The sequence below is a fragment of the Hippocampus guttulatus genome, chromosome 19 (assembly GCF_054856545.1).
Source record: "Hippocampus guttulatus isolate MCC_2025c chromosome 19, RoL_Hgut_1.0, whole genome shotgun sequence".
NCBI lineage: Eukaryota > Metazoa > Chordata > Actinopteri > Syngnathiformes > Syngnathidae > Hippocampus > Hippocampus guttulatus.
In genome coordinates, this window is record NC_141279.1 from 2,008,374 (window position 1) to 2,022,527 (window position 14,154).

At 41.2% G+C, this 14,154-nt stretch overlaps 1 protein-coding gene across 1 annotated transcript; it reads left to right on the top strand.

Moving 5' to 3' along the window:
- The first annotated feature begins 6,652 nt into the window (after positions 1-6,652).
- Positions 6,653-13,667, top strand: chrm3b (cholinergic receptor, muscarinic 3b). Its single transcript, XM_086099242.1, has 5 exons — positions 6,653-6,755; positions 7,561-7,739; positions 8,551-8,846; positions 9,297-9,973; positions 11,184-13,667. The coding sequence occupies exons 1-5, from the start codon at positions 6,653-6,655 to the stop codon at positions 11,657-11,659; spliced, it is 1,731 nt and encodes a 576-aa protein (XP_085955368.1). The 3' UTR covers positions 11,660-13,667.
- The last annotated feature ends 487 nt before the right edge of the window (positions 13,668-14,154 follow it).

Sequence of the window (14,154 nt, forward strand, 5' to 3'; positions counted from 1 at the left end):
GTAAGCAAAAACGTGAATGTATTCAATCCTTAATTGTGTTGGTTAATGGTGGCTAAATTGGACAAGTGACCGTTGTGATGGATGCAGAGGGGACCAATTTTACTGCCCGATAGTGGCACTCTTCACGCAGGTGAGTGAGCCATCTTATTCATTTGGGGATTTGAATGACATCCGGGAAAACATATCGTAGTCCATCCATCCATTGACATCCAACCTCACCTTGTTGAAATAGGGGCAGCGGCACCCTCAACCTTCCACTGCGTTCCAGAAGAGTGTCAACTGTGACCGCCAACAAAATCCAGAGCCTTGAGGAACATATGCACCAATTACTCGACCAGCAAACACAGCTGCCAAAACACACCAAATCCTATTGAACATCTTTAGAAGGGGCTGAAACATGCAGTGTCGAGAATACACCCTTTATATCTGAAGTAACGGGTTACTGCCCATAGGTTCGCTCACAATCAGTGATTGTAGCTGTAAAAGTAAAAGCAAAAAAGTAAAATGAAGAGTACTATAACATGATAGATACAATATTAGGCAAAGCTCAATGCTCATCTTGAGCAGCATACACGAAATGTGTGTAGAATCAGGGATGGCGATCGAGAGAATACGTGATGCATGGCAAAGATCCCTTAAAAGGATTTCCAGAGCCGACAGAAATCATGAACAGAGACGAGGTGAGGGGAGTTTGGTGGGCTTCATGCTGATGGAACTGAAAGAAAAAGGGCAGAGATGCCAGGATATGTTTAAAGGGTAAATGCCTGGAAAGTGCTCAGCGTGGGATGTGAAAAAACAAAATTATAAATCAAAAGTGGAAAAAAAAAATATATATATATATATATATTTTTTTTTTTACGAGGTGAAGGGAGAAAAAAATTCATGTGGTCACTCGCATCCCATGACTTTTGGATTAAGCAACAAAGAGGAAATAATTACTGTACATACAAAAGCCTTCTAATGTTGAATACTTTGATTTTAGAGTAAGGGCTACCGTATAAAGTGTTCCTCTCCTTCGACAGATCTATTTCATCTGCAATAAGCTTACAGTACAAGGCCTGCAGTATGTCCATGTAAATTCAACTCTTTCATACAGTGTAAATTAAATTTAATATTCCACATTTTGTTTAATGGTGTCCCCCCCCCCCCACCCCCCCTGACACCCCTCAAAAGTATGAACTGAACTCTCGTGAGCCAATTCTAAGGGTTGTCACATAGAACCCCTTAAATGTTTTGCTGCATAGACAAAAGTTTAAAAGGCGGAGCCGTCGGCTGCAGTCACACACACAGCGCTTGAGCAGCAAAAGAAAGCAGCATGCTGCACGAGGAGGGCTGACTTTCGAGTAGGATATCATTCGGATGCATCTGGTAAGTCTTTTTTTTTTTTTTCCAACCTCATCACATAACTCAATTATTATACAAATTTAAGTATAGGTTAATAATGTTTATTATGGTAGAGTATTATTTTATTAGTATTACATGAGTTCCATAAATGAATTCTGATTACGTTTACTACAAAAAAAAAAAAACCCAGAAGTGAACAAGAATGAACAGAAGCATTGGTTTTGTCTGAGCAACACTAAATTGAGATTCCAACATACACCGCAACAGTGTTTTTACACGATAGTGGAAACCATAATATACATCATTGTTATGTGAATTCAACACTTTGAAGGTGGTGACTTTAACTTTCCTGTTATGTGGCAGGCCAAATTGATTATTTATTTTTTTTAATGCTGACAGAATCTTTTTCATTACAAAACGTCTGTTTAGCTTAACGGATATAATAGGTCAAACATTGGGCAGAGATATGTTTTTCTTTTCATTTAGCACAGGTAAAATGATAGGGATTCTTTGTGAAATATTAATATTTTGGAAGGGCTCAAAGGGACGTGAACCAATGTTTGGATTGTGAATTAAAAACTGGCACAATAAAAAAAAAATGTAATCAGAATAATGATGGAAACATGACTTCCTTGGAAGAGTAAAATGACAAAGTTATTATTTGGTTCCTCTCCGAAAGTTCTTCAACCCTACTGTTTTGTCAATTGGGACCCATTTTAAAATTAAAAACAAAATGAAGTTGCCCAAAGAAAGTTGGGATAGGCTCCAGCACGCCCGCCACCCTCGTCCATCCATGAATATAAAGCAGTTAGTGGATGGACGGACGGATTCAAATTATTTTATTCAAAGTGAAACCTTTGCTTGGCTTATTGACTGTAATCGACACATTTAAAGGAAAATGGTTTGTACACACAAAATTCAAATATGCATTTTGCTGTAAAAATGAGTGAAAAGTCCTCCTTGAACCGCAAGAAGCGGAAGGAAGAGTGCTTAATACTGCTTGAAATGGTTGGTACTGGTTTTACGTCCCCCCCCCCCCCCGCCCCCCCCTATGCTTTGGCTCAGCTCTTGAAAAAGAAATGACATTGTTCAAATAACGTCGACACATCCCCAAACCACCTTTCAATTGTTCACAACAAAATGTCATTTCTCATTGTTTGCAAAAGTCTTAGTCGGTGTGTCAGCTGTCTCAGTGCATCTTTGCAAATGGTTATATACTGTACAAGTAAGCCGATAGTTCGCACTGGCCCAAATTTAGTGCATTTCCCAAATGAATAACTCTTGCTTATCTAAATGTATTGAGTTGATTAGCAGTCGACCGGTGAGCACGTTCACCTCTCAGTGCATCCAAGGACATCGCAGGGGGATCAGTATAGGCGACGGGTTGAGTCTTTTGTAACTTCAGGACCACTCGCAGGGGGGCTTTCTCGGCTTCTCCTCCTTCCCATTGAGCTCTTGAATCCCGTCCATTTCTTCCATCTCTACAACGGGGATGAAAAACGGTGGCAAAATACCGTATTTTCCGCGCTATAAGGCGTTTCGGAGTATAAGGCACACCTTCAATGAATGGCCTATTTTAGAACTGTTTTCATATAGAGGGCGCACCGCATTGTAAGGTGCATAGAATAGAAGCTACAATAGTGGGCGCAGTTGCATTATGCGTCCACTAAATGCAGTTGCGCTAAAGGCAATCCAACCATCCATTTTCCGATCCGCTTTATCATCACATGGGTCGCCTATCCCAGCCGTCTTCGGGCAGTAGGCGGGGGACACCCTGAACCGGTTGACAGCCAATCGCAGGGCGATTGTAAACATTACTATCTTTATTGCTGTTCCTGAGAAACTGCCATATCAGGAGGGTTTAACATTTTTAATGTTTATTTGTTTGTTTTAACAGTGACAATTCCATGATGACAGTGCAATGGAAGACTGGTTGGCAATGCTCCTTTACCGAGAGGGGGTTCTTGAATTAAAATTTCAATTCAGATCTTTTTTGAGGAGCCTGCATGCTTTGGGTATGTTTTCGATCGGATTCCATATCTCTTAATATTTCTACCTTTCTACCATTCAACTAGCTTGCTACATACTATATAGATTACAAGTTGGCGCACACATTTTGAAAGGTGTACCGGTGCATGCATTCAGATTAAAAATGTGCACAGTTTACCATATTGTCAGCACTATAAGGCGCTTCGGAGTATAAAGCGCAACTTCAACGAATGGCCTATTTCAAAACTGTTTTCAGATCCTGTGTAAGATGTATAGAATAGAAGCTATAAAATTGGCTGCAGTTGCATTATGCATCCACTAGATAGCACCACGCTAAAGGGAATACAATACAATACCGCTTTATATAGAGCTTTTACAACCGCTGCAGTTGTAACAAAGCGCTTTACGGAACATTTAAAATACGACGTTCAAGACATCTGAATGTTGATCCATATATATAAGGTGCATCGGATTTCAGGTGCACTGTCGGCTTTTGAGAAAATTGAATGCTTTTCGGTGTGCCTTATAGTGTGGAAAATACAGTAATTAAACATGACATTGTAAATATCAGAGTCGATGATGGTTTAGTGGTACACACGCCTGACTTGTGTGCTGTTCAGGTTAAGCGGTGTGGAAAATGGATGGATTGTAAATATAAATCCACTATTTTCACATTTAGGATGGAAGGAATGACAATTGAGGAGTTTGCATGTTCTCCCCGGGCCTGCGTGGGTTTTCTCCGGGTGCTCCGGTTTCCTCCCACATTCCAAAAAACATGCATGTCAGGCTGATTGGACGCTCTAAATTGTCCCTAGGTGTGAGTGTGGGCGTGGATGGTTGTTGGTCTCTGTGTGCCCTGCGATTGGCTGGCAACTGATTCAGGGTGTCCCCCGCCTACTGCCCGGAGATGGCTGGGATAGGCTCCGGCACCCAACCGCGACCCTAGTGAGGATCACGCGGTTTGGAAAATGGATGGATGGATGGATGGAATGACAATTGATGCTGAAGTTTAAAACATCAACAACGATCTGAAGAGCTAATATTCCTTTTGCTATGCGCTTGAGCTCAACTGCACTTCAGGTTTTGCTTCTGATGCAACGCCGCAGTTAAGGGAATATATATTCGAGTCCAATGATAACATGCGTCGGAACTATAAAGTGTAAATTACTTCAACTTGTGTTGAAACACTGTCTGTATGAATATATGCCGTAGTATGGAGAGACTCGACTATGTGTACCAGATGATAGCCACCCTCAGTTGTAATTTTTCCAGTTTTACATGGCATGTTTGATGTTTTTGATTCTTATTATTTTTTGGGGGGCGGGGGCGTCGAATAACTCTTAAAATTGATGTCCATTTATGAATGTTCTGTCAAATGCAAATGCCGTCTTCCCTCGGAACTGAAGGTATGACATTATCCCAAAGCATTGGAGCAGCCATCCAAGCTTCCATTTTCTACGCTTGCCCTCATTAGGGTTGAGGGTGAGCTGGAGCCTTTGGATATGATGGTTCTGGCTTTAATTAGTACAGCCTGTATTAGTAATGTCATCTCTTCTTTACAGGCTATGCTAATCTATACCATAATCAGCAATGCAATGGAAGCTGTCTGAGTGAATGCAATGTTTTGTATGATTCACACAACTCTTCATGATGGACTCCAGATCAATTCAGAAGTGTGTGTGTCTTAGCAAGTAACACCGTTGCACTGAATTAACCGGCTATTTTTTTTTCTCCTCAAAGTACAGCTTAAAGATCCATCTGCATCACATTGTCAGAAGTGTCAACAATGAAATGATAGCAAAAAAAACCATTCGGAAAATACAGTGGCAACAGAAGATGGCTACCCTCTGGCTTCAGCCGCAAGGGGCCAGTTGTTAGCCCATTCATGAATAAATCCATGCTCTCTCTCCTGTGGTTGAGAGGAAAGAAATTTCATCCGTGCTGTATGTTGCACATAGAGCATATTTGACAATAAAGTTGACTTGACTACACACAATGACAGCGACCCTGTAAAAAGAGAAATGAGATGAGCCCTAAAGCCTCCTTAGGCTTCTGCAGAATGCCTTGCGTAGTGGCTTTCAAGTGGACAACAAAGAGCAGTGTTTCACTTTTAGGACAACTGGCCACACTCCACTGGTGGCACTGACTTCAGAAAATGACTTTTGATACTTCAGTGCAGCAAACGTTGGCTCCTCTTACGACTTTAACTCCAGTAATACTCTACAACTTGACTTTTACTTCAACCAAAGTTATTTTTTGTCAAAATGCTTGGGTAAAAATCCAAGTGTCATGTCACTTTATACAAAACTGTGATGAAACCCCCCCCCCCCCCCCAAAAAAACAATGAAGTTCCTTGTTCTGGTTCATTTCTAACTGAACAAATACAATAATAATAACAATAAAATAATAATACAGTAATTATAATAAATATCCAACATCCTGGAAATCTTAAAATCTTTTTTTCTGATCGAGATGAGGTTATTTTTGGGCAGGGAGGGGTGGAAGGTTGGATGATAAATTTAAAATAGCTTGATGTCGGGACTACACACCAATGTTTATTCATACTGTTCTTTTTCTATTGTTTGTGAATTTGTGATTGTCTGTGTGAGGACAGGATAGGGCATTTCAATTGCAACTGACCAGTGGAGAAGGGGTAAGATTTAAAAAAAAAAAAAAAAAGAAAAACAGGTTATGCATCTCTCCTTTCCTTCAATTTTGTTGTGTTAGCATGTTGCTGTTTTTGTATATTTTATTATTGTTTGATTTCTTTAATTTCCTGTATCTGTTTGTTTGTTTGTTTGTTTTTACTGTGTGCTATCGCATGTTCATAATAAAGCCTTCGTTCATTTATTCAAAAAGAGTTCCAATGCTTTAATATCAATGTTGGGTATTTGGTTAATTTAAAATACATATTATTCATAATAATGCAGTGGAAATAAAAGGGCCACACACACACAAGTTCAAAATCCTCCTTTGCTTGTGATTCAAAACAAAAATAGAGGCCAAAAAAATAATTGCACATTTCCTGCCATTAATGTAGCATATCACCTCTATACTGAGTTTTTTTTTGTTTTTGTTTTGTTTTGTTTTGTTTTGGCTAGCAATCTATCAGCGTGGCAAATCTTTGCCCACTTTTTGCAAAACTGCTCCAAATCTGTCAGATCATGACTCCTTTGTGGGTGTGGGTGTATTTTCTTTCACAAAGTCAATTAAGGAATCCGATTACATACCATCAAAGGAATGGTTGACTCTAATTGGCCAGTTTGCCTCTTCTCATGTTTATCTCCATTCTTCCTGTTATAGATGCCTGTTGGTCATTATGGATGAAACCGCAAGCACCTTCCTACCAGCGACTTTGGGTACTGCCTACAACGCCTACTACCTATGTTTAACATTTGAAAAGCTAATTCTATTGGCAGCAGGTACTACCACGAAGTACACAGTAATCCCTCCTTTGTCCAGATGTCACCATGTTAGGGAAAATCCGTGAAGTTGTGACCAGAAATTGATTTTATTATTTTCGTTAGTGGCGATAGAGAATAATTTTCAAGTATAAGATGACTTTAAAATAAAAATCAGAGAGGCCTTTCTCACGTGAAAATGTGTAGTGTTTGACAGAGCTGCCTTTGAAACATGAGATAGGGTTTAGCTGCAGGGGCAGATATTTTCTGGTGAGTGTCTCACCACCCCAAAATTTTGTACGTTGGAAAATCCGTAACTATTTGCCTTATAGAAAGCTGTCCATATATCAAATTTTCCAAAAGCACAAATACATAAACTATATGCAATTGCAAATTTGACTGATTTTGGGTTGCTTGATAAATTGTCCAAAAATTTCCAAGTGGCCTTTACATCTTTTGATTTTCCTGTATCAGGCCCTCTGAGGAAAATGTTTGCACACCGCTGTGTTTAGAGGACTTGTCGTAACTCTCCTTACAAGAAGGGGGTGGCCCTGTGAGTTGGAGAAACGTGATTGGATTGAGGCCTCCAAATCATTCCAGCTCTGACAGAGCACCCACGAACATTTTTTTTCTCCAGTTTCTTCCCATTCATGTAAACTCGCACTCGTCTTATCAGGATTTCATCATCGAGGAGCCATGTTTAACTCATCACCATCACACTGTCGCCATGAAAAACGAGGCTCATCGATGAAATCATGGAGGAAAACTGTTTTCAAACATGTCATCCCTTATACTGGTTGGGAAATATGATTTCTTTCCATTTCAGATGGCTCCTACCAGGAAGCTGCTATATTGTCTGGCAGTGTTGGCGCGTGGAGTACCCATCATTTTAATAGCAATCATATTATTTGGCATGAAGCAAACTTCACTGACTCACCGGGAAATAGCACACTAATCCAGGCAACAGCCGACTTTGACCCATTAGGAGGACATACAGTCTGGCAGGTAACAATCCGATTTCACCAGAATCAAAGCATGAAAAATCCTGATTTGCTCCAATTCTGGGTTGTTTTTTTTCAGATTGGTGATTGTATGGTATTGTGAATGTACCGTATTTGCCGCACTATAAGGCACACCATAAAGGATTCCATTTTCTCAAAAGCCGACAGTGCGCCCTAATATCCAATGCGGCTTATATAAGGAACAATATTCTGAATTATTGGACGGAGTATTTGAAATGTTCTATAAAGCGCTTTGTTACAGCTGCAGCCGTTGTAAAAGCGCGACATAAATAAAGATGTATTGTATTGTATTCCTTTAGCGTGGCTCCATCTAGTGGATCCATAACACAACTGCAGCCACTATTTTAGCTTCTATTCTATGCGCCTTATAATGTGGTGCGCCCTATATATGAAAACAGTTTTAAAAATAGGACATTCATTGAAGGTGCGCCTTACTCTGAAGCGCCTTATAGAGCTGAAAATACGGAAAACTGAGCAGATTTTTCATCTTAATGCACCGGTTAACCTTTCAAAATGTGTGCGCCAATTTGTTTTTTATATAGTATGTACCAAGCTAGTTGAATGGTAGAAAGGTAGAAATATTAAGAGATATGGAATCAAATCAAAAACATACCCAAAACACGCATTTTCTTTCAGGGTTGAGTTGAGCTACATGTTCTTAATTATTAGGCAGTCATTCATTATTTTTTCTAACTAGTAAATGCAATCTACACTGAATTGATTTTGTCATGTCATCATCAGGTTCCTGAAGATTGTTTTTATTCAAAATTACCATTTTTTTTTTCCATCTTCAGGTTATCGTAATTGTCTTCCTCACCGGATCACTTTCACTTGCCACCGTCGTTGGGAACATCTTAGTCCTGTTGTCCTTCAAGATCAATAAGGCGCTGAAGACCGTGAACAACTACTACTTACTGAGCTTGGCGTTTGCCGACCTGACCATTGGCACTTTATCCATGAACTTGTATACCACCTACATCATCATGAATCAGTGGGCTCTGGGGCCAGTGATCTGCGATTTGTGGCTTGCAATTGACTATGTAGCCAGTAATGCTTCAGTCATGAACCTCCTCGTCATAAGCTTTGACAGGTAACGTGTTGTTTTTTTCGACCTCCGATAGTATTTTAATGCTTTCAGTTTTTCCTCAGTTGCTTTGGTACATTTCTCAGATCAGAATTGAATTTCTCAAAAGTACTTGTCCAATTTTCACATCATTACACGTGACGAAAATCAAAAAAAGCGATCAGAGACATCATGTTCAAAGCCCGCATGACTTCCCACGCGCCTGCTACAGGCAAAGTTTGAAAGTAAACAAGAAGCTGCATTGACGAAAAAATAGGTTGTCTCGCTTCTCCAGTCCCATGTAAATCCGCTTCAATTCCAAGCGCCGACTTTCAGTTCCTAATCCGCCTCCGTGCTCCACGCTGACGCTGTCCGTATGGAGCAGCAGGGTTAAAATAATTTCAATGGCTAAATTTCTTAAAATTGTTTTTGAATCGTGTCTTTTTTTTCTGTCTCTCCCTTACTTTTTTTCTTTAGGTATTTCTCCGTTACCAGGCCTTTGACCTATCGCGCAAAGCGCACAACCAAAAGAGCCATGACCATGATTTGTTTAGCCTGGTCAATATCATTCATTCTTTGGGCCCCAGCCATCCTGTTCTGGCAGTACATCGTTGGGGAGCGGACAGTGCCGTCTAATGAATGCTTCATCCAGTTTCTGTCTGAGCCCATCATTACATTCTGCACGGCGATAGCTGCATTTTACTTGCCAGTTACTATCATGACAACCCTGTTTTGGAAGATCTATCAGGAGACAGAGAAACGTGCGAAGGATATACAAGGTCTTAAGGGCTCAGGCGCAGGAAACAGCCAGAGTCAAAATCACAGGAGTGACGACGGCGTGACCAAGAGCCAAAAGGAAAAATCCGACACAACGTCGACACAGCAAATACACTCGGCGAACGAGATGAACGATGAGCAAAATCAGCAGGCTTCAGACAACGGCAAGGACAACTCGAGTATTCCGAGAGGAATGGAAAGCGCGGGGAAATGTCGTGCGTTCCTTTTCCACTTTTCATCGCATTTTTGCCGCGGTTTCAGAAGGGCTGACAACACCGTCCCTGCAGATCAGAGCTGTTGTGACAGTTTAAACAACAACGATGCTTCCGAAGATGAAGAGGAAGTAAATGATGCAGACCAAACAAGACTTGCCACAGGTCGGATATGGTAATCCTAACGTGTGTTGAGCGTTGTTAAAACTTTCAAATCGTGCCTTCAGAACAGAGGATTTTTATTTGATTTCATTTTCTTTTTTATTATTATTATTTTTTTTGTATCGTCTATTCCAAATACAAAGTGACACATATTCTGGATGACTATTTTACGAAATTGCAAGAAAACACAAAAGTCAGCGGTGATCCGTGTCAAAAGTTAAAAATAACAAGTAACTAATACTTTATTGTTAAACATTCCACACCATTTAGTTGCCGTGTGCTGACTCTCCCCCCGTTGGTTAAAATAAGGGTAACCGCAACACGAGTCCAATCTTTTGCTTTTTTTTTTTTTAACCCTTTAATGCACCCTGTAACCGAATAACATGATAAGCTGTCCACTGTAGTAACCGAAAGGGTTAATGATCAACACGACTCTAATTTTTAGAGCATATCTTTTGTTCTGGGCGGCCCAGTGGTCGACTGGTTAGTGCGTCGGCCTCACAGTGCAGAGGTGCGGGATTCAATTCCAGCCTTCCTGTGTGGAATTTGCATGCTCTCCCCGTGCCTGCGTGGGTTTTCTCCGGGTACTCCGGTTTCCTCCCATCCATCCAGCCATTCATTTTCCGATCCGCTTTATCCTCACAATGGTCACGGGGGTTGCTGGAGCCTATCCCGGCCGTCTTCGGGCAGTAGGGCGGGGGACACCCTGAACCGGTTGCCAGCCAATCGCAGGGCACACAGAGACAAACAACCATCTGTGCTCACACTCACACCTAGTGACAATTTTGAGTGTTCAATCAGCCTGCCATGCATGTTTTTGGAATGTGGGAGGAAACCGGAGTACCCGGAGAAAACCCACACAGGCCCGGGGAGAACATGCAAACTCCACACAGGGAGGCCGGAGCTGGGATTGAACCCAGTACCTCTGCACTGTGAGGTCGACGCGTTAACCGCTGGAACACTGTGCCGCCGGGCTGTATTACATCAGTCGATTAACGCTAGGGTGCATTAGCAGATATCCAGAACTCCGTATGAAAATTTACATTTGGAAGACGCCTGATTTTTTTGACCTGTGGATATCTGAATCAATGCATGTTTTGTTCCCCTTCAGCAGGAATCTCCAAATTGTGCCACTTGAGAACAAAAATTGGAATTGTGTCACAAATCAAACCCACAACATGCTGTAATACGATGTCTCATTTGTTCTCCGTAGATGGAAAGAAGACTAAAAGGACAAAGGACCGAAAATCACCCGAGTCAAAACACCCGCCACCTCCTGAGGACGCGTCCCCTGAAAATATCTCCATGAAAGATGCGAAAAGGTTTGCCTCCAAAGCCAAGACAGAGGTGAACAAACGCAAGAATGAAAAAAAGGCAAATGACAAGAAAGCGGCACGGACGCTGAGTGCCATCCTTTTGGCCTTCATCACTACTTGGTTACCATACAACATCATGGTCCTAGTTAACACCTTCTGCCAAGACTGTATCCCGGGAAATCTTTGGGCGCTGGGATACTGGTTGTGTTACGTGAATAGCACGGTCAACCCGATGTGCTACGCCCTGTGTAACAAGACTTTTCGAACCACGTTCAGGGATATCTTAATGTGCCAGTGGAATCAAAACAAAAGCAAGCCTCAATTTCATAAGAGGAATGCTGCTGCAGCTTGCCGAAAGAAAGATCAAATGTAGAGCAGAAATATGACGAAAACAATTTCGAAAATGCGACAGGGCTTTTAAATGATAATTCTAATATTTGGGAAAGTTTGGCAAGGCATGCTTACGCAAAAAAAAAAAACAGACTTGTCTTGTGATCCTCAGAAATTCCAATACTCTTTCCAAAGACTTTAAGAGTATTCATTGAACTACAGTTTACATTTCGAATTGCTGATCCATTCATTAAAGGTACGCTTTATAATCCGAAGCGCTTTATAGTGCAGAAAATACGGTAACATATAAGGTAAGTGATTGTGTTCCCATATTGTACCGACTGTGAACAGAAATCCACGGGTCAGTCATGCACAGGGTTAAAATCTACACAGACTTCCTCTACTACTGTTGCACTGCAACAGTCGAGTAAAAACTAAGCAAAGTAGTGTTTGTCACAGCGTGTAAAAGTTTCTGATACAGAAAGGAGCATTGTCGCAGTGATCGTCTTTCACAGTTTTTGACAGACGTACTAAGTGTAGTAGTGTGACAAGTCTAATCAATATGGATTGAATTTAGTCATCGAGTTACTTAGCTAATGATTATATAAACAGGACTAATGATGACATTTCTGGCACTTTTGGATCATGGGTCAAACTGAGAGAAGTAAACATAAAACAAGGCTTAAGTACGGAGCGATATACAGATAGATTGCGTCAATCGATCAATGCGTCAAAAATACAGTGACGATTCAAATGGCATCACGATCCCTTCAAACTCAACCTACTGTAAATGTACACCAAAGGAAAATGTGCCCATGACATCGATCGTGATCGACCGGTAGATCGCGCCTGGTCCCAAGTCGATCGCGAGGGGTGTAGAGGAGAAAACAAACAACCATTTGTGTGTCTTTGTGCATGTTAGGAATATATTTTTTGTGTTAATGTACACTGCACCCTAATCATCCTATCAGTCTCATTTTCACAAAAAGTATATTAAAAATTAAATAAAATAATGCAGGTAAATCTTTAACCTAAGGTGGCGTGTGACCTGCGTCACCGGAAGTTGTTCGCGCTCAGCAGTCTGCAATTGCAGCTTGTGATCAGAGCTGTTGCGCTATATCTTTTATGGTTATATTCTCATTCAGAGTGTGTTTCGTGTCTATTTCACCGATGGCACGGGCCATATATATAATATAAATCTCGAGGGCCGAGGGAGGCACTTTAAAATGGTAGGTGTGAGCTACGATAGTTAACAGGCTGCAAAAGTGCGTCGCATGCCTCCGTGTCAGGCTGTTGCTCATCATGGCGTGCGTGTGTATGTGCGTGTGTGTGCTCTGTAACGAGTCGATTGCGGGAGGTTGCTTGATTGAAAAATTCGATCTTCGGTCCAAAAAGTTTGGGCACCCCTGGTGTAGATCATTAATAATTCTTTTGTGTTGTGCATTCAATTGTTATGGAGGTTTTTTGAGCTATTTGAAATGCTCATTGCATGTTTTTGGTTTTTTTTTTTTTTTTAGAACTTTCCGTAACGCTGGTAAACACTTCACAGTGTTATTGTCACAGTTGATTTATTTGGGACCAACAGGTGACTCTGTCGGGCTCCTCCCACAGCGGCACACCTGTTGGTCATCATGTCATTGTTAAAAGGACTCCCGGCCCGACCACTCGGTGTCGGGTCATTGTATATGTTGCTGTTTCTGTTGCTGTCACTACTTCTGTTGGTTTGTGCTTATCACATCCTATTTTTTTGCGTATGCCATGGGTTTTGTTGTTAGTTTGAATTCTTGTTGAATGCATTTTGTCAAGTTCAACCTGCTTCTCCCTCTTGCCTGCTTTTTGGGGTCCTCCACCACCACGTTCATAACAGTTATTGTATGTCTACATGTGTGGCTCCACCTTATGTGTTCAAATATCTCATGCTGAAAGGATTTTAACGTTGCGACACCAATGTTGTTCCTTAGCCCATCTATGGCATATTGTACTGTCACTTAGCATTAAGCTACACCGAATGTAAAGTTCCACGGGGAATAGCAATAAACAGTTTGACCCTTCTTTTTTTTGAAGAATTGTTCACTATCTGCCAAAGTGCTGCTTTATATAAAGTGAGTTGAGTTCGCTGCCGACATACAGCAATCATATCAAATTTTTGTTTGTCATTCCAAGCAAAACCTTGTTTTAAAAAATTGTTAACGATGGCTGGTATTTCTCGAAAAACTTTCACAGAATTTTTGCAGCTATCCACAAATCTATCGCTACATTTGACACAATGTTTTACAATGCAATTTTAGTTACAACTTCAAGCAATAGGTGGGGTACATCCTTAACCGGTTGCCAGCCTGGCAGGGCACACATAGGCGGACAACCGTTCACACTCCCAATCACACCTACACACAATTTAGAGTGATCACTTAACTTACCATGCATAATTTCGAAATCTGGGAGGAAACCGGAGTACCCGGAGAAAACCCACCCAGGCATGGGAGAACATACAAACTGCACACAGGAAGGCCAGAGCCGGACTCGAACCTTGCACCTCTG

Coding starts and splice junctions, on each gene's coding strand:
- chrm3b (XM_086099242.1), top strand. CDS start 6,653: ATGGATGAAACCGCAAGCACCTTCCTACCAGCGACTTTGGGTACTGCC. Junction 8,847..9,296: donor CTCGTCATAAGCTTTGACAG/GTAACGTGTTGT, acceptor TTTTTTCTTTAG/GTATTTCTCCGTTACCAGGC. Junction 9,974..11,183: donor CCAAACAAGACTTGCCACAG/GTCGGATATGGT, acceptor TGTTCTCCGTAG/ATGGAAAGAAGACTAAAAGG.